Here is a 26,146-nt window from a genome sequence, read left to right on the forward strand (position 1 = left end):
AAAACCTTGTCTCAAAAAAAAAAAAAAAAAAAAATCAAAATAACAATAAGTAATTTAAAATGGAGATTTAACAGTAAAATATAATCAGTAAAAATATACAAATCAGGTGCTGGAGAGACGGCTCAGTGGTTAAGAGCAGTTGCTGCTCTTGCAGAATCATAAGCACAGGCCTGCATGAATCTTCATCAGAAAGTATACCCCATATAGCCAAGAAACTGGACCAAGAAGCAGGGCCCACTCCAGTCCTCAGTCCTTGCCAAAGTCATTGCTGTGCTAATTTTGTATAGCCACCCTCCCTTCCTTAAAGTACCCCACTGCATAAATAAACAGAATTCATCTTAGTGCCTGTTAACAATAATTTCTTTGCGAGCATCTCATTCACGTCTTTGGGTACTAACTGAATACATACCTAGGAACGGACCTGTTGGGTCAAGGACATGTGTGCCTTAGCAATACCACCCCATCCAAAGTGGCTGTACCTGCTGGGCTTGTGCTCTCCGTATTTGGAACACAGTTGTTGGAGCCCTTTTGGTGGGAGACAATGGCTTTACATTGAAGCCAAACGTATGTTTTTTTTTTTTGGACACTGGTAATCTTAAATATCTATGCAAATCCTTTATCCATTTTAAACTGGGACGTTTGGCATTTGCTTATGATTACAGGTGTTCTTTATAAAACAATTATTCCAAAAATTACTTTACTTACTGTATGAACGCTGTATGTGTATGTGTATGAGTATGTGGGGGGTGGGGGATTGCCCTTAGCTAAGGGATCTTAGACTTGCTTTGAGGGAACAAGGGTTTGCCTCCCATTAACAGGGTTTCAGATTGTCTTTCCTCTTTTTTTTTCCTGCCTGTTTTTCTCCCTTCCCCATCTCCACTTGTATGATTTTACTGGAAAACAGGAATTCCCCACATGATAACTGTAACTATTTATTTAATGTATATTGTATGTTAGACATGCCCTAGGTTTACTAGCTGTCAGATACTAGCTAAGAAATTTAATGAAAAATTTTCATAACCCTACACAGTAGGTAATTTTTTTTCTTAACGAGCATAGTAGATGCTATTTTAATCCTCATTTCCAGATAAGAAGTCTGAGGAATAAAAGGGCCGAGACAGGATTTTAACCCAGGTAACCTAGCTCCACAGCATATGTTCTTGTTTTTTTTTTTTTGAAGGTTTAAAAATTATGTTATGTATAGTTTTTTATGACTACATGTGGATATGTGCACATAAGTGAAGAAGCCTGCTGAGGCCAGATGCATGAAATTGTCTGGAGTGGGATTTACAGATGATCACATAGCAAACTGTCTCCAAAAACAAATAAGACCCCAAAGATGAAAAAGTGTACATCTGCACAGGGCACATGTGAGAAGTATCTGAAGGACCGGAAAATGTCTGTGTAAGTTCATGATGAATGTGAGCACCCAGGCTGTTGCTGCCCTACCACACACATCACGTTAGGATACACAAAACACATTACAATGTTTTAAGTAATAAATGAATCATAGACGATGATGATTGAGACAAAGTTCTTGCTATGCAGCCTTGCATGGCCTGGAACTCAGAGATCCCCTGCTATTTTATGATTATTATAAAAATTTTCAATAAAAATTTATACTATTTGTTTCATATTTTTTTTTAATTAAAGAGACAGAGTACCATGTAGCAGAGTGATTCTTAACCTTCCTAACACTGTGACCCTTTAATACTGTTCCTCATGCTACGGTGGCCCCCCAAAATTATTTTCATTGTTACTTCACAACTGTAATTTTGCTACTGTTATGAATCATAATATAAACATCTGTTATACAGATGGTCTTAGGTGACCCCTGTGAGAGGGCTGTTGGACCTCCAAAGGGGTAGTCAACCAAAGGCTGAGAACTGCTGACTGCAGAAGCTGCCTGGAGCTCCTGACCCTGCTTTCTCCATCTCCCAAAAACTGGAATAAAAATGTGTATCACCAGGGCCAACTATTTTTTTAAAACTCTGTGATAACACTTAGTTTTAAAAACATAAACACTGTATAGCTTCAGAAAATGTTTTCTTTTTATCTGTGATGGTTAGCGTTGTCAACTTGATACAACCTAGATCACCTGGGAAGAGGGTGTAGTCATTGAGTGACAGGAATTTTCTGGCTCCATTTTAATATTCTTTTGAGATAGGGTCTTACTATATAGCCCTGGCTGGTCTGGAACTTGCTATATAGACCAGGCTTGCTTCAGACACAGAGATCTGCCTGGCTCTGACACACACGATTCTCAAGATAATCTTAAAGAACCACTGTCCTATGTTTGGCCCATCACTGACCAGGACGCTGTCCCTACTGTTTCTGAGAATAACTTAGGAGCCATAAAGATCACAGGAGACACAAATTTCTGATGTTTGTAGTAAAGTCTGGATTTGTTAATAGCATCTTTGGTCAGTTTCCCTTCAAAAAGATGGGTCTACTCCTTTTCAAGAGATGTCTGTCACATATTCAGATCAGAGTATCAGCCTGCAGCCCAGTGACACTGCTCGTGCTTGTGGCAAGGAAAGCATTTTGGCAGAGATAACACATGCTATGAACACCACAGGGAATATGAAAAGGAGCAGCTAGCTACTCAGTGGTGGGAATGACAGTCTTTGTAGCTTTCATTGGTGACATGAAGGGTACAATGACTGCCACCAGCATGGTTTACTATCACTGTTTTGATTCCTGCTAAGGTACTGTAATTTTGCCTACTATTGCTTTTGGACTGATGCAAAAGCCAACAAATGTAGTGAAAATGGCAAGTGTTGTATTGTATTATCATGGAAACTTCTTAACCCAGTGTCCTTCAAACCCCCCCCCCCAAAAAAAACAAAAACAAACAAACAAAAACCCCAAACCCTTGGGAACTGCCAATGATCGGTGACCACATGAGGAAAGCCACTGCCACAAACAAATGCCCCATCCTGAATTCTCTTCCAACTCACTGTAGTTTTTATTTATTCATTTATTTTCTATCAGGTATAGAAAAACAGTATCTGTCTCCTAAAAGCATCTTTAAATTTTTTTCTTTTAGATTTTTATTTTTGTCTGCAATGTATCTATCTGTCATACACAAGCCTGGGATCCACAAAAGTCAAAAGACAAACGTGAATTCCCTGGAACTGAAGTTATGGGTGGTTATAAACCACCACATAGGTACTGGGAATTGAACCTGGGTCCCCTGCAAGAGCAACAAGTACTCTTAGCTTCTGAGTCAACTCTCCAACTCTAGTAATGTATTTCTAAAACCTTACTACTGCCAATCAGTCACTGAAGCTGAATTATACCATTAAGTGTTTTGTTTTGTTTTTAAAAAGGGGCAGGCATAGCTGGGCAGTGGTGGCTCATGCCTCTAATCCCAGCACTTGAGAGGCAGAGGCAGGTGGATCTCTGTGAGTTCAAGGCCAGCGTGGTCTACAAGAGCTAGTCTCAGGACAGCCAGGTCTGTTACACAGAGAAATCCTGTCTTGAAAAACCAAACCAAACCAAAAACAAACAAAACCAAAAGACAGGCTTGGGCTCTCAAGAAAAATGTAATTCAGTAGATACACTTTTTACACTTGATTTCTTTAAAAGTTTTGGTTATTTAAACTTGCTGTCCTTTAGAGGAATTATCTGTACATGTAGGACTGGGCTCCCCTCCTCTTTACAGGCCAGGATGCAGTCCTTAACTGCTATTGTGTTCACCAACACACAGTGAAGGACCAAATGACCATCAAAACAAGCTCTCAGACACATGTTAACATTAATTTCTAAAATTCCTTTTAAAAATAAAGACTCCAGAATTCAATGTTCAGTTCTCATCTTTGAATGAGAAGTCCTTTCTCTCCCAACAAGACAGGAATATCCAACCAACCCAAGTAAGAGCTGCACTCATAACAGCTGAGCTTACAGCAATAAGCAACAAAACACTGGCCACGTGCAGTAGTATACGGCAATCCCAGGACTCAGAGGATGAGGCAGAAGAGTACTGAGTTTAAAGCCTGTCTGGGATACAAAACGAACCCTGCCTCAAAAATCCCAGGGCTGGGAATGTAACTCAGAGGCAAGCACTTGCCTAGTTCTCATATGCAAAGTCCTGGGTTGACCTGCGGCATCACCAGAATGACATGAGGTGTTCACAGCAACCGTGTCAAAGGCGTGTGCATTTCTCGTTTATTTTCACTGAATTCCAACAAAGGTGACTATTAGCTTCATCGCACAGAGAAGGAAGCTTTATTCAACCATTATATGGTTGCCTACTGGCCTACTTATTTTGCTTAAATCATTTGTCCAATTCTGGACTCTCCACCTTCATTATTTCTCTTGCATTCACTTCCTCTACATAGCCATTATGGCCCCTAGTAAGAACCACACTAGTGAATCACTAAAGAGCTGGGTACTTAAGCTTCTGGCATCTCTGCTGCCTATGCTGCAACAGACCATGTTCTAGAAGTATATTTTACTCACTTTATTTCATTGCTCAAAACTTCCAACAAAGTCTTTGATTCTCATCCCAGTGTTCAAAAGTTCTTACCAATTCATGCTCGAATGATTTTTCTCCCACAGGCCTTCAACAAACACCCCTGACCTTTGTCCAAATGGGAATCTATGCTTTGACCTAGACATTTCGGTTCCTTCTCTTTAGCCTTGAACTGAGATGCGACTTTCTTAATCCTTTGCATCACCATCTATGCAGGCTTGAATTCCTACTGCTGATAATACAAGGACCAGACCAATTACAATTAAAGAAAAACCCAGCCTCTCCCTCTTGAGCATATCTATACCTTGTTTCATCTTTTCTCTAAAAAGCATCAAGTTCTGGGCACTGGGAGAAGTTATGAGATGCAGAGATGAACACAAATGAACTTTCTCTTTAGAAGCTTCAGAAAGTCAGGAAGGCTTTCTGGTAATGACAACATCTACATGGACTGAGTGACAAGATGCTCACAGCATGATAAGACAGTAAATATGCATACAATCTATTTCCACTGGGCTTGTGCAGGAGAATCTGAGTGGCACAGTGAAAGGTATGAACCTAGAATTCCCTACTTGGGTTGTTTTACATGTCACAATAAAACAGTTTGAAAAAGAATTTTAAACTGAAAGGTGCTGTGCAAACTCAGATCATGATTAACTAATCTGCTTCATATCCGACTCTTGAATTTAACTGGCCATGCAAACTGCTAGACTATTTTATGAGACACAAAAGCAGATGGTAAAATTTTAGTAGAGTAAATGTTAGGTCTGAGTTTTACTGCTCAACTCAGTCTCTAAGCAATATATTCCCATCTCCTACAAGTGTGGGAGGAGAGTGAGGAAGAAGAAACCTCATGCAGCAACAAGTATCAAACTGGTAAGACTCTAACAGGACAGTCTGAGCTTATGGCTGTGGTCTGACTGGGATGAGGAGTGAACTCACCAGAGAGCTAAAAGGGAGATCCTAGGAAAAAGAGAACTACAGAAAGGCTAGATAAACTCTCCTTTTCCATGGAGGTGCAAAACCATTACACAGGTAAGGAGGAGGAAAGGAAGAGAAAACAGAAACAACAGAAAGAAAACCCAAGGCAGACTTGAGAATGAGCTGGCTGAATTCTGAATGCCATCTCCTAACGGTCAGGCAGCTAACAGAATGAACTGGATTCTCTAAAGCTGCAGGTGTTTCAGGAGCATCTGCCTTCTAGCTGGGAAGGTGAGGAGAGGGAAAAGGGGGAGGGGGGAGGGAGGAAAGAAAGGAGGGAAAGAGGAAGGGAGAGAGAGAGAGAGAGAGAGAGAGAGAGAGAGAGAGAGAGAGAGAGAGAGAGAGAAGAAGAAGAAGAAGAAGAAGAAGAAGAAGAAGAAGAAGAAGAAGAAGAAGAAGAAGAAGAAGAAGAAGAAGAAGAAGAAGAAGAAACATTATCAGGTAGAAACATCAGTGTCCTGGCAATGGGGTTCCAGCGTGGGCAGACCACCTTCCCTCAGAAAACAAACAGAACAAAGTCACTATGGAAAGAAGGAAAGAGCAAAGTGTGACCCAGATTAAATACATGCACAGTAAAAACAAAAACAATAGAACAATAACATACAAAGAAGACTGGTAGGAGAAAAATCTGTAGCATAGAAAAAAATAAAAAAGAAAAGAAAAAAAGAAAAGAGAAAAAGAGCAGTAACCAGAAATGGACCCAGGCCCAGATGCTAAATTGAACATGACTGCCAATGTAGCAAATACAAATACAGCTTGGGAATTAAGAAAAAGTATCACAGCAAGTAAGAAATCTGTATACAGAGATACATAGAATAATGGCAATTCCAGAATTAAAAAGTGAAATAACAAATAAATTTACTAGATTGGGATCAATGGCAGATCTGAGATGGTTCAACAAAGATGGAATCAGCTGAAAAAAGAAATTATTAAATTTAACGACAAAAGAGAGAATAAGTACTGAAGACAAACTTTCAGATTTTATTGAGATTTAGATTAAACTTTAAAATGAAATAAAAGTCTCAGTAGGAAAATAACAAGTGTTCCCCTTACTTGCACAGAATAATAAAAAAGAGAGACAAGCAAATGGAGCTGTGCTGGTTAGTCTTGAGATTAGTTTCAAATCAACTTGACACAATCTAAAGTCATCTGGGAAGAGAGAACCTCAGCTGAGAAAGGGTCTCCCAGGGGCATTTTCTTGATTGGTTATTGATGTGGAGGGCTCAGCTCACTGTAGGTGGTGCCAGCCTGGGCTGGTGGTTCTGGGTGCCATAAGAAAGCAGGCTGAGTGAGCCAGCAAACAATGTTCTCCATGACTTGGGCTTCAGTTCCTGCCTCCAGTTTCCTAACCTGAGTTTCTGTTTTTATGCCCCTTCGAAGTTGGACTGTAATGTGGAAGTTTAAGATAAAATAGACCCTTTCTTCACGAAGTTTTCTCTGGCCGTAGTGTTTTACACAGTAACAGGAGCAGAGGAAGAGAGAAAGACATGAGACATGGTAAATGGCAGGCACACCTATCCAGATTAACAATTACATGAGAATGGTGATGGATCAGAAAAAAGATGGACATTTCTAGAGTAGATAAAGAAGCAAGATTTAATTTTTTGTTGTTGTTCGAGACAGGTTTTTTTCTCTGTGTAGCCCTGGCTGTTCTGGAACTCACTATATAGACCAAGCTGGCCTCAAACTCAGAGATCCACCTGCCTCTTCCTCTTGAGGGCTGGGATTAAAGGAGTGTGCCAACTCTGTAGGCCTTGATGCTCCTTAAAATGAGATATATGTTAAAAACACTAAAATAAATAAAAAAGACCTATAAACATATAAATAGCAAACACAAAAGGGCTCATGTGGTTATATTAAAATGAGACAAAGTATATTTTAAGGCAAGAAACGTGAATAGAGACAGAGAAGGCATTTCTCTCTATTATCTAGTAAACCACAAAATAAGTTTCATTAGAGGGCTGGAGAGATAGCTCAGAGGTTAAGAGCATTGCCTGCTCTTCCAAAGGTCCTGAGTTCAATTCCCAGCAACCACATGGTGGCTCACAACCATCTGTAATGGGGTCTGGTGCCCTCTTCTGGCACGCAGGCATACACACAGACAGAATATTGTATACATAATAATAAATAAATATTAAAAAAAGAACTCTTCTTCATTTAAAAAAAATAAGTTTCATTAAACTTCAAAGGGTTTCAAACCACAATCGCTCTCTGTAGACCAGGTTGGCTTCGATCACACACAAATCTAAGCTTGCCTTTGCTTTCTGAGTGCTGGGATTAAAGGTGTACACCATCACTGCTCAGACCAAAACTAAGGAAGTTTTAAGAATGTCTTAAAATGCAAATAATAGTACAATCTATCACTTTTTGTGGGTACCACTTAAAAGAATTTTTACAGGAAACTTACAGCTTAAACACAGAAGGAAGAAATCCTGGGGGGGGGGGGGGGGGGAATCAATCACCTTAGCTTCTAACCTGAAAAGCTAAAAAGGGTCTATGTTACTTTTCCAGAGAACCTGGGTGAGATAGCACCCAAGTAGCAGCTCACAACCACCTGTAACTCCAGTCTCAGGGTATCTGCTGCCCTCTGAGGGCACTGTATACACATGGTGCACAGACAGGCAGGCAGACACCAAACACAGAAAATAAAATGTAGAGAAGGAAGAGTCACATACCAATAAGGAAGAAGACAGTGAGATCAGAAGGGGACAGTATATCTTGGGACTGGGGAAAAACTCAGTTGGGTGCAGTGCTTGCCTGATCACTGTGAGGATCTGAATTCAATTCCCAGAACCAAAGTGAAAAAGTCAAGTGTAAGGGCAGACACCTGTGATCCCAGCTCTGTGGAAGCAGAGGCAGACAGATCCCTGAGACCTGCTGGCTGACCAACCTCGCCTGCTCAGTGAATTCCAGGCCAAGGAAAAAACAAGATGGGTGGCTTCCAAGGAACCACACCTGAGTGTGGCCTCTGGACTCTACATGTGGTACGGTGTGCACGTGCACCAACATAAACATACATACACCCACATCCTCACACACAAATAAATACAAATCTTAATTTGTAGATTGACGAGAGAAGGCATAAATTATCAAAACCAAGAATGAGCCAGGCATGGTGATGCATGCTTTTAATCCCAGCACTTGAGAGGCAGAGGCAGGTGGATCTCTGAGTTCAAGGTCAGCCTGATTTACAGAGCGAATTCTAACACAGGTTACCAGGCCCCAAAGCAAGAGAAACCCTGTCTCAAAAACCAACAACAACAAACAAACAACAACAAAAAACAAAACCCACCAAGAAAGTAAAAAAAGAGAAAGAGCAGTTATAAAGACCATTAACTCTTCTTGAAATAGAGTTTGATGTTAAAATATCATGAAAAGCCTTGGATACATATTATTTTCCCCCTTTCATTCCTTTATATTTATATATAAAAATAAATTTATTTTTATAATTTATTTTATTTGGTTGAAATAGTTGTCTTAGAAAGTCTGTGAGTTCATTATCATTTGAAAGATAACTGGACCACGTCTGACACAGGAGTCTGTACATTCCTTGTCCTGAACAAATACTACAAGGAGCCTTTCGTTACCTCTCGGACCTAGATACTGTCTTCGAACCAACTGGATATTAAATACACACAAGTAACTATCATTAGAAAGACAACATATTTTCATGGAAACAACTTTTTTTTTTTCATGGTGGGGTATCTGATATCTAGAAAAATAAAATGAATGTCTTTGCAGGTTCTATCCACCTTTATATAACTAATGCTTTTAGCTTCATGAAGTGAATCTTACCAAGATGTTTAAAGTCTAAATGATGCACCCCTGTTCTAATGATACTGAGGAAAAATGGGATCTAATCATGAGAAACAGATCGATCTACACAACAGAACATTTCGACATTTAGAATAAAATCCTACAAACAGTATGATGTGATTGTAGGCATGTGTGGTGATTGTATGGTATCTGTGTGATTGTAGATATGTGTGAGATAGGTATCTGTGGTGAGCTTAGGGCATTTTCTTTTCCTTTATTAAGCAGTTAGGGGTGAGGTCAAAGAGGTGGCTGAGCTAAGGAATAGAAAACCAAGGACAGTCTGGATGGTTTTCTAATTGTGCTAGAAAATTATTAGGAGTTAGGCAGGAACACAGGGCAACGTAGAATAGAAAACAAAACCATCATGGCTGCTATGCAGGGGAAGAAAAGTTAGAGGTAACTCGAGTGGTGTTAACACATGAGCCCCACAACTGAGTTATCCCCGGCCCCTTTGTATTTTTGAGACAGTGTCTTGCAAGTATAACAAGGCTGGCTTAGATTCTCTTTGTAACTCCAGTAGACCATGAATTATGGCAATCCACCTGCCTCAGACTCTAGGGTGCTAAGATTTAAGACTGTGTCATCACCAGGCCCATCAGAAACTCTTGTAATGTTCCTGGCGGCTTTTGAGGTGGGCACTTTGACCTTCATTTTCTTTTCTTTCAAGGAAAAGGAACATTAAATAACTTGCCTAAACTCATTCTTTTGAGGCCAGGATGAGACTTAAGCTCAGCTCACCTGAGTCAATCCCAAGCAGCTGGCAGAAGAGCTAAGATCTGGGAGAGGACATGAGAAAAGGACTGAGTTAAACATTACTGTGGAACTGTGGCTGCTGAACTCCATAATGATCAAGGGTAGAAATGAAGGCTAAGGAACCAGAGAAGCCTAGTGTTTGCTTACGAAAGTGGGTGACTTAAGTGTAAGTTTTAAGTGTCTAAGTACAAATAAGACTTAAGAGTAAGACTTGAGTGTAAGAATATAGAAAAAGCACCATAAAAAAAAGAAATAGGGGTTTCAAGACCTAAACCGAGAATACCAAAACTGTTGAGAACAAGAGGAGGAGAAACGATCAGAACAACCATTGCTGAATAGGAAAACCAAGAGGGAGGCACAAACCAAATGGTCCAGTACTAGGGAACAGGGAGGGGCAATGATCCTGCTGCTTTGAGACCGTGTGGGTGAAAGCAGTGTGGGGGGAATGGTATGACAGATGGTGCAGGAAGGAGGGTTCCAGAAGGACAACCAGTATATACATAGACGGACTCAAAGGGCTTTCAGTCTTCGGGGGAAGGTGAAGATTTCATACATCCTTCAACTTTGAATCTTCTACCCCACATACCGTGAGAGATCCATTTTGGTTGCTGGGTGAATTGCTACTTTGCTCTCCGTGGGCCTGTGTACTCCCGTAGAGCGTCAGGTTATGTTCACTGGTCTGGCCGGCGTAGTCCTGAGTGTGTGGCACTCCGTATTCTGTGGGAATTCCGTTCTGTGGAGGTGGTGGGAACGGGATGGTAGTAAAAGGCTGAACCATTGCGTCAGGAGTTGTTGTTGGCTCCTGGTTACCCTAGAGCAAGCAACAGGAGAGAGAACAGTGAGTGCATAAATCTTCATTATAGAATGACTTACAAGGTAAGTATACAGAGCTCTGGCATGCTTTCTCACTGTCTCCCACTCAGGAAAAAAAATGTTTGGGTCATTAGATAATTCTCACTCTTAAAAAAAAGATTATCTTTATGTTATTTGAGTGTTTTGCCTGAAAACACGTACATGCACCACATGCACGCCTGGGGCTCACAAACATCAGAAGGAGGAACTGGAGTTACAAATGGCCATGCCATCTTATGAGTGCTGCGCACTGAACTTGGCTCCCTCTGCCAGAGCAGCAAGTGTTCTTAACCACTGAGCCATTTCACCAGCCTAACCAAAACAAGGTAACTCTAATTCCTTATGAGGCGAGCCTGTGTAGGAAACCAAAGGGAAGCAATTAAAATGATAATACATGATATCTAGAAGACTGACACCACAAATTAAAGTCCTGAAACAAGACATGGCCTCTAGAATTTTAGAGTTCAGAAGATAAAATAGTATTAAATAATCAGCTTAGAGTTTTAGACATCAAAGTAGAGAGCTACTTAAATTACTACTAGGTTAACAATAGAACTTTCCTTCAGTTAAAAATATAAGGGACCAGTGAGATGGCTCAGTGGGTAAAAGCACATGCTTGACAACCTGAGTTTGATCCCTGTGACCCACAGTGAAGAGAAAGTTGACTCCTGAAAGTTGTCCTCTGACATCCACACATGTGAACCCAGAACCCACTCCCAAAAACAAATGTCAAAATATATTAAAATCAGACTGAATATGGCATGTTTTTCATGGTTATGAGCCTTGAAAGCTGAAGTCACAGTACCCTCCACCTCCATTTCCAAATGCTCTGAGGATACAGAGTTTTAACTGTGTGACATGAAAATGGGGGTTGTCGGCGGTGGGTGTGGGAGGAGAACAAGTGAATGTGAGGTAGGAGGAGAGATGATAACAAAATCAAGTGATGCTTGAAAATGCTGTAATGAAATTCCTGCTTGGTATGCTAATTAAAAAATAAAAAAGTTTTAAAAAATGAAGTAACTACAGAAACTGAAGCCATTTTGATGTCATGGCCTCTGTCCCCTGTCTGTTCAGTCTTGAAGGTCAAATATAAAAAGAAATCTTATGTTACAGATTCAAAAGAGCCCATCATTGTCTCACTTCTCAACAAGACCTCCTAATCTTCCAATTCACCCAAGAAAAGCAAATGCCACTATTTTACTGATCATACAAGTCTGCAACATCTTAGGCTACTGGAAAGAGATTCTAAGATGGCCAGGTATCACAATAAAGGCAAGCACTTAGCTAAGCTGCACCTTCCCTAATGTTTAAGATGTTAAAAGACTGGGTATCACAAAAAAGCTGGGTTTGTAACACTGGTTCCCTGTTAGCTATGAGCAGAGGCAATAATTCCCTCTCTCCTTAGTCCTGATTATCCACTTTGCCCTTGGTTTGAGAGGGAATTCTCTAGCCTGTGAAAACTGCAGGGAGCAAAACTCAGAGCATTTTCTAAACATTACTCCAGGCTTTCACCATCAAACACGTCAGCTGTTAACATGTCTCAAAAAAGACAAATTCAAAGCTATCCAAAAGTCTCATGCTGCCGGGCGGTGCACACCTTTTATCCCAGAACTGGGGAGGCAGAGGCTGGCAGATCTCAGTGAATTCAAGGCCAGCTTGATCTACAAAGTGAATTCCAGGACAGCCTGGACTGCTACACAAAGAAACTGTCTCAAAAACCGACAAAGTCCCAAGTGTCTTGTGTGCTAGAAAAGCACTCCACCACTGAGGCCATATCCAGCCCGCTCAGGTCACTTTTATCTGTCTATCTCTCTATTTATTTTTAGTTAGTTAGTTAGTTAGTGTAGTATTCTGCCTGTATGTATGCCTGCAGGCCAGAAGAGGGCACCAGATCTCATTAGAGATGGCTGTGAGCCACCATGTGGTTGCTGGGAATTGAACTCAAGACCTTTGGAAGAGCAGAAAGTGCTCTTAACTGCTGAGCCATCTCTCCAGTGCCCTCAGATTATTTTTAAAAGAAGGTTTAGCAAGCATTAGTACAGTTATTCTGAAAACACTGGAACATAACAATGAACAAAGGCTATTATAAATGAAAAACAAAGATGTGGTGGAAGATTCATTGTTCTTAAAAATGATCATCCATCCCAATCAACCACCATAAACCCAACCAAACTCTCCTCAGGCATTTTCACCACACTGACAAGTCATTAAAGTGTATAAAAACTTAACTGAAAAGTGAAAACAATTCTGAAAGGGTATTAAAAATTAAATAAATAAATGAAAGCAGCTTCAGCACTCCCTGACCTCAGATGTCCTCTTCCAGTGCCAGCATCAGAATGGTGGCTGCGGAGGACAGAACAGAACAGAGCAACCCAGAAGCTAAGACAGGAAACCTAAAAAACAGAAAGCAGGGCCCACCATACTGCCAACTCAAAGGCAGCAAGACAAGTCAAGGTTAAAAGAGAAATCTTAAACTATGGATAAACAATAGGTGGAAATGAACCTCTCGGCCCCATGCCGCAATACCCACCTGGAGATGCAAAAGGCAGCTTGAAAGAAATAACAAAACTAACTGTAAAATTTCCAGAAGTATAAGAAAAATCAATGAAAAAATCCTTAGGACAGAAGCAAGACCCATTAAAAAACCAATAAACAAAATTCATCAATATTTAAAAAAATCTGTTCTTTGAAAGACACCATCAAGACACCAATTTAAAAAAATTGTCTCAGAGACTATGAGACAATATACAGCTAGCAAACGACAAGAGATAGGATTTAGGAAGAAACTTTTTATAAATATATATAACAGTCAAAAGAACGAACTCACCAATGGCAAACAAGACTACGGGTTTAGAACTAAAAATGTGTAAGGTTTATATTTTTAAACCTGTTATTAAAATAGTTTATTATAAAATACAGCATACACAAAACAAAATTTGAATAACTAAAAGTTGTAATTTGTTTTGAATACTTAAACACTAATCATCTAAATAAGAGGCCCTGATGCTCTTCCCGATTAGAAGCAAAAGGCATACACATGTGGGAGGTGGCAGACTGGGTGTTTTTCTCATTTGTATAGGAAAGCTACCAGGGATGTTGGAGAAGGGAGAAAGGGGAGCCTGGAAAGGGGCGTGCATCATCATACAATGAAACTACCACACTCAAACAGAGTGCCCAGAGGCTAATGGAGTACCAAGGAGCCTCGACAGTTCGGCTCACACAGAAGCTTCTACAGGAGAACCAAAATAAGAGAAAAGATGAGAGTATAACTGAGGGGTGTAGAATTCTTAAGACAGGAAACCTAAAAAATAGGAAGAAGTGAAAGGGAGCTTCAGCAATATTGATGAAGAAGTTAAGAAAAGAGGGTGGGAAGAGATAGAACCTGGCAGACAAGTGGATTTTAAAGTCCAAAAAGGAAGCAACCAGAACAAAATGTGCAGAGGAAAGTCAGACACCAGGTTAACATGACTTGGAACCGAGAATTGCTTTATATAACAATCTTTCCTTTACTTCTTAGAAATTATGCTATAAAGACACAATTTGTTGTTGTTTTTTGAGACAAGGTTTCTCTGTGTAGCAGCTCTGGCTGTCCTGGAACTAGCTCTGTAGATCATGCTGACCTTGAAGGCCATAAATTTTTTTATCTGTAAGTTTTTTTTCTGGAAAAATGTCCATTTTCTATTGCTAGATAATTTATTATTATCTAGGAATATGGTTTAATGTACATAGAATTTTAAATCTTATTTTTAAACCATTCAAATCTTTATTATCTATCAATCCATCCATCTACCTATCTATTGTGTGTGTGCGCACATGCGTGTGAGCATTATGGTACATGTGTGGAGGTAGGAGGACAAGTTGATTCCATGTCCTCCCTTGATGAGTCCCTGGGATCAAATTCAGATTTGGTGACAAGTGCCTCTACCTACTGAGCCATCTTGGTAGCCCAGATTTTAATACTTGATCATCTCTTCCAAATCTTTTGGTGCTCTGCCTGTATCCATAGTTGGTAGAGCACATTGCTTCCACAGTTCTTAGAAGATTGAGGCCTGAAGACAGGCATGAAACATACAAAAATTCAAATTCAGGTGGATTGGAGGATGAGCAGAGCCTAACATATTGTCTTTCAGAAATCTTCAGAAAGGGTCTACTAAGAAACACACGAGGGTTTAAAGACATAAGTTTCTAAGTTCAGATTAGTGGCTAAGGGACTTGCCTCTGGCAATGATGTTGCTCTTCTTGAACTCTAACCTCCATTCTCTACCCCGTCCCTGATGGTAGTGAGAATAGGTACACAAGTACACAATATGAATCACCCATAGGGCCACTCCTGACAGGGTGGGCTCAGTCAACTGAATAAACACACCAAGTGGTAGGATATGGGGAGAAAGGTAATGTTTCTAGGGTTCAGTCAGTCGTAGTCTAAGCACTGCAGAGATACAGCCACAGTGGGACTATGTCTTCCAGAAGAGGGGTGCAAGCCTTCACTATGAGGTCAGGAATACTTTTACTTAGAGAGATGTGATTGATAGCAAATACTTTTTCAATTGTCTGCTAAAAAATAAAGCAACTGTTTATTTGCTAAGAGAATAGACTTCGGGATAAAGCTTATGTTTTGTACACAAGCAGAGGAAATTATAGAAACAGAACGCATGAGAAAACGATCAGGAACCACAAATGCAAGCATAAACATCAGAATACAAGAGATGGAAAAGAGAATCTCAAGTGCTGAAGATACAATAGAGGAAATAGACTCATCAGTCAAAGAGAATATTCAATCTAACAAAAGCTTAACACAAAATATCCAGGAAATATGGGACACCATGAAAAAACCAAACCTAAGAATAATAGGTATAGAAGAAGTCCAACTCAAAAGCACAGAAAATATATTCAACAAAGTGTATGTTTTGTAGCATTTGTTTTGGCAAATATATTGTTGTTAATCGTTTTTTATCCGAAATCTGAAGTCATTTAACATTCTTAAATGTTAAGAATTATGGTTCTGGTGCACGGCTTTAATCCCAGCACCTGGGAGGCAGAGGCAGGCGGATCTCTGTGAGTTGGAGGTCAGCCTGGTCTACAGAGGGAGTTTAGGACAGCCAGGACTACACAGAGAAAATCTGTCTTGAAAAACAAAAGCAAAAAACCCTAGTTTAACTAGGATGCTACTAATCAAAGGAATAAAATATTTTTCCTTTTAAGTATTTTACAAATGTCATATTTATTCCCTGGGAATTGTTTTGGTAGGCTCAGATTTCAAACTTGGTCTGCCTTTATAAAAGCCAATTAATCAATAGGGCTGGGATGATGGCTCAGTTGTTAAGGTGCTTGTTGGGCAAGCATGAGGACCCAGGTTTGATCCCCAGCACCCATGTGGAAGCCAGGTATTGTAGTATACACCTGTAATCTCAGAGCTGTCTCAAAACTAAGGTAGACGGCAACTGAAGATATTGTACATCAACTTATAGGCTCCACATGCATGCATATATACAGAAAAGCATGTATGCGTACACGCACACCCCCCCACATGTGCAAACACATGCATATCAAAAGAGTTATGGAAATCTCTCAGTTGGAAGAACCTGAGTAAAGAGTACTAGTTAGATCTGTTGGCAAAGTGGAGAATTTTGCCACATCTGTGACAAATGGAAGAAAGCATCTACATAACTGTCACCACAGAAAGATAGGGAAAAAAGCAATAGATTTAAAATCTAGAGGCAGGGCCTGGGAGAAGGCTCAATGATCATTATACCTGTCTTGTAAATGTGAGGGCCCAAGTCTGGAAACTCAGAACCCAGTAGTGATTAGCTGTCCTGGTGGCTGGCTGATGACCTCAGGGTGGAAAGCAGAGTAGAATCACTAGAGCATGCGGACTGGCCAGACTGGCCATCTGCAAGCTCAGAGTTTGTGACCCTGCCTCAAAAGATACAGTAGAAAGCAAATGAGGAAGACTCCAGACATCCATCCACATGAATGTTCACACATGTGCATTCACACAGATAAGTGCACCCCACACACATAAACATATACATACCTACAAATGCACACCATACACACATATACATAAAAAAGAAAACAAGCTGGGCCAGGGTGACTCACACTTTTAATCCCAACACTTGGGAGGCAGAGGCAGGCAGATTTTTCTGAGTTTGAGGTTAGCCTAGTCTACAGAGTAAGTTCCAGGAAACCCAAGGCTACACAGAGAAACCCTGTCTCGAGGAAGGGAGAGAGAGAGCGAGGGAGGGAGGGAGGATAATAAAATCTAAACTCAATTTAAAAAGCAGTTTGTAAGGCTGAAGAAATGGTTCAGCAGTTAAGAGCACTGGCTGGCTGCTCGTCCAGAAGACTCAAGTACAACTCCCAGCAAGGCAGCTCACACCTGTCTGTAATTCAGTTCCAGGGTATTCTACACAAAGACAGAAGATGTTAGGTAACCTGCAGAGCTTTAGAGGCATATCTAAACATGGTGCCTCCATGAAACTTTATAAATTTTTACATCTGGATAAAAAAAATCCTAAAGTTATTTTTTAACTTATGTTTCTGAAACTTGGTAAATAAATGACCGGGATCCTTAAAAGACTCACAAAATCAAATGAACTGATTATATAATAAGGAACCTACTAACAGAAAAATTTATTGCCAATGGAAGATGAACAGAATTGTTATTTATTTCAATCGAGGATCTTTCCCTGTGGCAGTCTCAATAGTTAGCTGGAATACTGACCCCAGAGGCTAAGAACCAGTGCCACATCCCAGCTCTCCACTTCCATAAATTCACAGTTCACCTCTTTCCTGACAGCAGGTATGCCCATATTTTCTTGGCCCTAGCCCCCTACTCAGAAGAAACTATGTTTAAAAAAAATCTAAAGATTGCTATCTTTTGCAGTAAAGCAGCATTTGGAGTGATGCAGTGGCGGGATGAGGTTGTGGGCTGCAGGGGAGACTAACATGTTCTGTAATTCAGTAGCACTGTTTTAGAGGAGTGAGTGACAGGGGGAGCCAGCAGCAGCAGCAGCTCCCCAGGGCTGTGCTTCTAGAAGGGTGCTGGTCAGGAAGAAGGAACAGCTGCTGTAAACACACATTTTCTGCAAGTAAAGGGTCATCTTCTCAATGGAGCCTACAAAGAGAACAAACATTATCGCTTTTCCAAAACTGAAAACTTACTAAACTGCAGGCCTAACAGTTGATCCTTCTCTTATACAACCAAACTAAACTAACTGTCGCTGCCATGTGAAGTGCTGACCACACCAGTGCAATCCCAAGCACTTGTGAACAGTGCTACAACAAAAAACAAACAGGTAATGTACTATGTTTACTTCCATGCTTAGAACAAAAATAAACGACAAAAGCTGGAACACACTGCAAGCTTACCTCTAAATCAATCCCCCCCCCCACACACACTTTAACTTACTGAGAGAGAAGTGACAATACAAACTTCTCCCCTGAGGCTGAGCTTTGCTATCTCACACATCACTGAATATTTAAACAGGAAAATAAATATTTTAGAAGAAAAATACCTGAACCAATAGTCTATTAGATTAAACGTGACAACTCTGTAATAGTCTTAATGTCTCCAGACTCTAAAAGACTCTTCCACTTCCCCTTAAAGCAGCGCTCATAGCCCCAACCTTCCATGAATCATGCCTTCCATCAGCAACAGAAGACCATCAGTTCTATCACCTGCTGCCCTCCTCCAACTCCTTCCTTTGGATTATAAGTCTAGTCTTGTCAACGTGATTGATGGTTTATGCAATCTACAGATGATTCTCTTTTTCAGCCAAAATTCCCACAACAATTTAAGTTAATTTACTATGTTCTTCATGGATAATTAAGTTTACAACCTTCATATGTCAAAACTGGAATATTATTAGGAACAGTAACAACTCTGGTTCAGAATAAAACACTGTAGCAAGGCCTCAGAGTGTCTTCAGAATTATAAAATAACATGTTTTAAGGGTAGTGCTCTACTATAGTCTACTTCTTCCATGATGAGGAAAAAAATTCATAAGATACACATATAGTAACTGGGAAAATTCTTCCCTATTCCTTTCCCAGAACAAAACCAGATCGTGTCTACAATCACAATTCTATTATGGCTTGGGCGTTCAAGTCTCTAAGTTGGTCAGAAATGAACTACAGACTTACTCATTCTAAGCTCCTGCATGAGTGTCCAATGGGAGCACAGTTGTGATTCTTCACAGAATACGGAAATGATCCCTTACTCTGATGTACCATCTGTGAAAAACACAACTTCTCTTTCCCATCAGCTCAGGAAGAGACAAGTTATCAGCTCTACTAAAGTAGGTATAATCATTGGAAGGGTACAGTGAGAGTCCAGAGGTACACACACACACACACACACACACACACACACAAAGGGAGAATGAAGTCAGACGGCTGGGGATGCACAGAATTCAAGGCCAACCTGGGCTACATGGGACTCTACCAAAAATAGAGGTCGGAAGAGATGAGTGGTTAAGAGTACATACTGCTCTTGCAGAGGACCTGTGTCCAGTTCCCAGCACCTACACTGGGAAACTCATAACTGCTTGTAACTTCAGTTCAATCATATGCCCTCTTCAGACTCCCTCGGCACTCTACAAGTGTACACACAACACAACACACACACACACACAATTTAAAAATAAATGTAAAAAATATTTAAACTTCAACTTGACTCATTTTAAAAGAAGTTACCAAAATGATTCTTTGAAATTAAAGGAGATGTGCTCTGGTCTACACTGCCCACTCAGCTCATTCTTGCAGTGCCTCTGTCATGGGACAGACACAATTTCTGCTGGGGGCAGCCACCAGATTAGCCACAAAGTCCTTGTGGAGCTAACTTTCTAGTAGGGAGAGAAAAATAAAGGCAAACTAGTAAAGCAATGACCAGATGGACTGCTGGGAGGCAGGTGACAGGGGGACTTCTACCTTCAGCAGGAGGCCAGGGAAAGTGACATTGGTCAGGGATCTTTGGAAATCAAGGCAGCAAGATGTCTGTTTGGATAGAAGAGCATGACAGACAAAGGGAGCACAGTACTGAGGTCCAGAGCAAGAGACTTGGAGGTGTGTGACCAAACTGCAACAGAGAGGCAAGGTACAGTGACAAGTGATTAAGTGAGGAAAGTGGCAGTGGGACAGACTGACAGCTGGGAGGGAGCTGGTCAAGCTGCAGGGAGCAGCATTCTGGCTTCTGTGGTCTAGGAAAGAGTTCCAGCAGAGACGTGATGTGGAAAGGCCAGGCTGTGTGTGGTTCTTTCAGCAAGGCAAGAGCAGGTGGATCCATTCCAAACACCCACTCGAGAGATGGTGCTCACAGTGTCGGAGATCCAGAAAAGACGTCTCATCCTGGCTTGTCCTTCAGTTTCTTTAAACCAATTTACTCTGCTCACTTCTCCCTATCTAGCTAATTCACACACAATGTTTGAAATTGGTTCAAGCATTTACTCTTGTCTGGGCTCTTTATTCACCTCAATCAGATCCCTCTCTTCTTATCCCCACCCTGATATTTAACTTTCCTAGTTCTGCATCCTACATCCCTTGTTTGCTGACCCACTGACTTTCAACAGAGCAGGACTCCCTAACCAGGTAATGCCCAGTTCCAATGCTTCTTCTTAGGTTCCAAAACTATTTGAAACCTTTCAACCATTCCATGGGTATTTTTTTTAAAGATATAAAGGTTACAATTTAGTGTAGATAAGCTTCTGCCAAAGTGATACTGAATAAAGACTAGAACAAAACCTAATATGGGGAAACGGGACAGTAGGGAGACAATGAGCTTTGACGAAAGGTTTCTAACTCAGAAAGGTCCTTGAAGCCAACTCTAAGGCATAACTGGCAATTCGTTTTTCTCTTTTATTTTTGGGCTGGACAGATGGCTTGGTGGTTTAAGAGCATCTCTTGCTTTGCTAGAGGACCCAAGATTGGTTGTTAGCAACCACACTGGATAGCTCACAACTGTTTATAACAGCGTATCTAGGATCTGATGCCCTCTTCTGGCTCTTGCATACATGTGGCATGTACTGAACATAGACAAAGACACACATACGTAAATAAAAAGTAAAAACCCTTAACCCTTTATTTTTATTAAATGTGTCCATGCAGGTGACGGCAAACCAAACAGTTCAGAGACTTGTGAGGAAGAGCAACTCTACTCCTCCCTAGCTCTTCAAGGGGAGTGGTCCTCTTTTAACATCTCTTAAAGAGGCAGAGATCCTAGGCAGGGGGCTGCAGGTGCTTGGGATGCTTCTAGACTTAGACAGGTCAACATAACATAGTGCACACATAATAGGGCCTGACACCCCACTCCTGAGGCTCCTGGAGAAAGGAAGGAAGGACCAAGTGAGTTTGCTCCTCGCAAACTTAAACAGATGAGTGGGAAATGGGCCACAAACAGTACTCTGCCAGCCTCTGATAGGGTTGAGGAGTAGAGAGACACCCTTAAGTCTCTCTGAAGACTTTTAGCCAAATCTATCAATAAATAATACATACTGTTTTGGGCAGCATTATTGTCTCGCCCTGAGAACTTTCTTGGTAACAGTGTTAGCAGGTTTTGCCTTAAAGAACTAAGGAAGTCATTTTGTCTTCTATTTTACACTTTGGGAAGGATAAGTCCATTTTCCTGCCCTTTCTCTGCATGTCCTTTTCTGAAGTATGTTGTTAATCTCAAACCCTTTGCATTTCTTAACTCTCCTTTGACATTCAGTTACTAGTAACTGTTATTATTAGAATCCAAGATCTCTGAAACCTACATGGTTTCCTAAAGTTCCCTTCTGCTCCATGGTTATCTGTTTCCCCTCAAGTCAGGGTTTCTTTTCATTCCCTCTGGCTCTTGGATGCTTCAAGTTCCTCTAGGATTGCCAATGATCTTCGTGCTCCAATTTCCCAGGTAGAAAGACTGTTTATATGATGTGGTTTCCTCTGCTCAGCTGTTTTCTGGCATTAAAATTCCAGTTGTGAACTCAGAATGTGGTAGGGACAGAAGGACACCACAGGCTTCCTGTTAGTGTGGAATGTCATCTCTCTATTCGCCAAGTATCATAGCAATGAATTAAACTTCTAGAGCTGGAGAGATGGCTCAGCAGTTAGAGAGCAAACTGTTTTTGTAGAGGGTCTCAGTTTCATTCCCAGCATCTGTGCTGAACTGCAATTCCAATTCTAAGGGGATCTGATGCCTCTGTGGGTACCTCTATACACCCAGCCCCAACACCCCTGTGACAAGCACACACATGCACAGTTAACAATAATAAAACATTTTTAAAACTAAGGAGTCAGAGGGATTGTTTAGCAGTAAAAAGTACCTTTTGTTCTTTCACAGGATCCAGGCTTGTCACAGCACCCACATGGCTGTTCACAACCATCTATAACTCTAGTTTCAGAGATCCAATGCCCTTTTTGGGTCTCTGTGGCCACTGAACAAGTGGTTCATACATACAGATGCCGGCAAAACACCCACATACATAAAAATAAACCTGGGTGAGATAGAATGTGCCTTTAATGCCAGTATTCAGGAAGCAGGGGCAGGCAGATCTCTATGGGTTCCATGCCAACTTGGTCTACATAGGGCAGTCAAGGCTACAATAGTAAGACCTGGTCTCAAAACAAAAAGCCAAAACCAAAACCAAACCCACAAACAACAACCCCCCCAAAACCCCAAACACAAACAAAACGAAATATAATTAAATTTCTCAAAACATGTTGATCAGGTTCCTTGGAGAGAAGTCATTATAGCATTGGTTATCCCACTTTCAATCTGAAGAAAGGGGGTGGCACAGTAGGAGGGGGGAAGTGCTTGGAGAGTCCTGAGCAGTGCCAAGCAGCTAGCCACCCATGTAAACAGAACCTTCGGCTACTTTCCATCTTCATGTTGTGCTAGCTTCACTGCCTTTACCACAGCAGTCTTGCAAGTCCACCCCAGGCTTTAGCCCCTCCTCCTTTTTAACCTATCAGTTTCTTTAATCTGCATTGTTTCCAGTACTTTGTTTAACCCCTGTGATCAGCTATGCCATCTCCACTTTCTTCTGCTGACTTACACACACACACACACACACACACACACACACACACACACACACACTTCTAAACTGCTAGTGGATCTTACAAGGGATGGGAGGCAATGTAAAGAGTCCTAACCCAGAAGTCAAGGCTTGCATTATGTAAGACAATCACAACTTTAAGCAAGCTCTCAGTTCTAGACTTCTTTTTAAGTGACAAAGGTTGGCTATCAAGGACACTGAGAAGTCACTAAAAACAAATTGGAGCTTCAAAGGAAAATGAATAGTTTGCTACGATTCCTGGGACAGTCCTTGTACTTAAGCTTCAAGAAATTAGGCACACTGGCTAGGGTGATGGCCAGAGGGAAAAGCACTTGCTGTGCAAATAAGTTCAGATCAGTTTACAGGAGTCCACGCAAAACCCAGACTCAGCGATGCATGTCTGTAATTCCAACATTTCTCCAAGTGTGATGGGAGGAAGAGACTGGGGAAAGCTCTGGAAGCCTATGAGCCTGCTGCCCTGGGATACACTGCCCAGGGACAAACATCAAGAGATCCTGATTTAAGCTGGGCGGTGGTGGCGCACGCCTTTAATCCCAGCACTTGGGAGGCAGAGGCAGGTGGATCTCTGTGAGTTCGAGGCCAGCCTGGTCTACAAGAGTGAGTTTCAGGATAGGCTCCAAAGCTACAGAAAAACCCTGTCTCAACACCCCCCTCTCCCCAAAGAGAGAGATCCTACTTTAAACAAGGTAGGTGAGCCCTGAAACTGTACTCTGACCACCACACAGACAAACATGCACACTCAGCGTAATGTACACACACCTCAAAACAAATCAGTATTTTAAAGGTAAAATTAGGTGCAATGAGACTGTGAAAAACAGAGCAACTCAGAGGATCATCAGAGCCAAGTGCACACTGTACTGTGTCATCAAAGTATACAAGACAATGTGGCAGCAGTTATTCTAAAGCTGACACACGAAAGATTTGCAAGTATCTATCCACTCAGGAAACACAAGAAAAGTCAACTATTTACCGACTAGAGGGCCTCCTCTTTAGTGAATGCAACAATGGCCTAGACAAGAACGCAGTCCAAAGAGGAAAATGACTGCTGCTGCCTCACCGATCTAACAAATGATCAGTAAGGCATGTCGTGGACTCTTATCCTTCAGGAACAGCCACGAAACATAAACCAGCGATTACAAGGTTTAATCCCTGCTCACAAGACAAATCAGAGAAGGAACCACCAGCAAGCCTCTTCCCCTGATCAGGACAGCCTGTCTTAAAGGAAAGAAAGACATGCAGACCAGAAAGGAGGCATGCTGAAACCAGCCACTCAGAGCATCCCATTGGATCTAAAATGTACAACACACTTTTTTCCCGACATCTTAGGGAGGCTGCAGTGGTCGTCGCCACTCTCCGAGCTTCATCATGCCACCCAAGGATGATAAGAAGAAGAAAGATGCCGGAAAGTCGGCCAAAAAAGACAAAGACCCAGTAAATAAGTCCGGTGGCAAGGCCAAAAAGAAGAAGTGGTCCAAAGGCAAAGTTCGGGACAAGCTCAACAATCTAGTCCTGTTTGACAAGGCTACATACGACAAACTCTGTAAGGAAGTTCCCAACTATAAACTTATTACTCCAGCCGTGGTCTCTGAGAGACTGAAGATTCGTGGTTCCTTGGCCGGGGCAGCCCTTTAGGAGCTCCTTAGTAAAGGGCTTATCAAGCTGGTTTCAAAGCACAGAGCCCAAGTAATTTACACCAGAAACACAAAGGGTGGAGATGCCCCAGCTGCTGGTGAAGATGCATGAACAGGTTCAATCAGCTGTACATTTGGAAAAATAAAACTTTATTAAATCAAAAAAAATAAAAAAAAAATAAAATGTACAACACATCCAGATTTTTCTCTACATTTCCTGTGAAAAACAAGTCAATGCTCAATTTTAAAAGGTGGTGGTGTATCAGCTATCTATTTCTTCTCTTTACCTAAATCTGATCATCCGTATCAAATTTACACAGTTATTACTGAAAATAAAAATTCAGGTTGGAGATGCAGGGTGGAATACTGGTCTAGCATGTGCAAGGCCCTGGGCTTGAACTCCACCGCAGGAAAAGCTGCATCCAAGTTATTTTTAGCAGGGCTGGAAGAGTGATGGCTCAGCAGGGCACTGAACTCTTTTCCAGAGGACTGGGACTAGGGTTCAGTTCCCAGCACTCATGGTGGCTTATCTGTAACTTCAGTTTTTGGGGACTTTAGGCCTTCACTGACCTCCTTGGGCATCAGGCATGGCACATGTAGTGCTCAGACATACAAGACAAAACAGTCACATATAAAATAAATGAGGGGACATTTATTTAATCTAAGTGGGGAGGGGGGATGAGGCTGGGGGATGGGACAGTCGACGGCCCAAGTTTCTCATCCCTTCTTTCCTGAAGGAGGCACTATAAGCACCTGACACTTGGCAGTTCAGGTCAGCCCATCTGTTAGGCAGCAGGACACAGACAAAGGAACATGAGTTCTGGCTTCAATCCTGCCTTTAACGTGCCTGAGCAACTCATAGCCTCTTTGGAGTGTACTCTCATTTCTAAATGAACAACACTTGGGATTTAGTAGTTTGTAGTTCTGTGATACAGGGACCTTACTCAGGGGGAAAAAATCAAGTTTCTAGAAAAAGAAGAAATGTGTCTAATAATATTACCAAAGAAAAGTTTTTTTTATAACAGAGTCAGCAAAATGTTATTAACAGTTTATTTGTTCCCAAGCTCAAAGAGCTACAAGCTATTGCAGACAGCCAATAAAGCTGACCCTCCATATCTGCAAATACATTTATTCCCAATATGTAGAAAAGGATGAGTCAGTATTAAAGATGCAGACCTTTCCCGTCTTTATTCTTGGAAGACTCAAGGATAGCAACTGTTCACAGCATTTACACTGGTTTAAATTATCAGGGTTTGATAGCATACATGGATTTATGGAAATATCTCACAGGGGTGGACCCAGCTCTTTAGGGGACACTTAGATGGTTGAGCGTTCCAAGTCTCTAGCACCTTGCACAACGCTCTCCACAAGAATTACTACACTCTCAGACCCTCAACCATGGTGCTGATACAAAATGCCAACAAACAGTTAAACTTTCCACTTCTACAGTGGAAGTAAACAAACAGTTATACTTCCACTTACTCTAGAAGAACTTAAGGTTCTCAGAAAAGTAACACATTTCTCAAAGTATTGGATAAAATGGCTTACAAAAATTTAATAAGGGAAGAACTCCTGTTAAGTTA

The 26,146-nt window shown here is 41.2% G+C and overlaps 1 protein-coding gene and 1 pseudogene across 17 annotated transcripts in view; one reads left to right on the forward strand and one right to left on the reverse strand.

The window, feature by feature from the left end:
* Positions 1–26,146, reverse strand: part of Rbfox2 (RNA binding fox-1 homolog 2) — a 255,764-nt gene that overhangs the window by 42,404 nt on the left and 187,214 nt on the right. For all 17 annotated transcript variants that reach the window (XR_005286824.1, XR_005286825.2, XM_038342116.2 and 14 more), the window contains one exon: positions 10,611–10,835. Coding sequence is in view for 15 of the 17 variants with exons in the window: in XM_038342116.2 (XP_038198044.1) it covers positions 10,611–10,835 (225 nt within the window). In the remaining 2 variants the exon portion in view is untranslated. The remainder of the gene's footprint in view (positions 1–10,610; positions 10,836–26,146) is intronic.
* Positions 24,245–24,725, forward strand: LOC119822659 (annotated as a pseudogene).

Source organism: Arvicola amphibius, chromosome 9 (genome assembly GCF_903992535.2).
Source record: "Arvicola amphibius chromosome 9, mArvAmp1.2, whole genome shotgun sequence".
Classification (NCBI taxonomy): Eukaryota; Metazoa; Chordata; class Mammalia; order Rodentia; family Cricetidae; genus Arvicola; species Arvicola amphibius.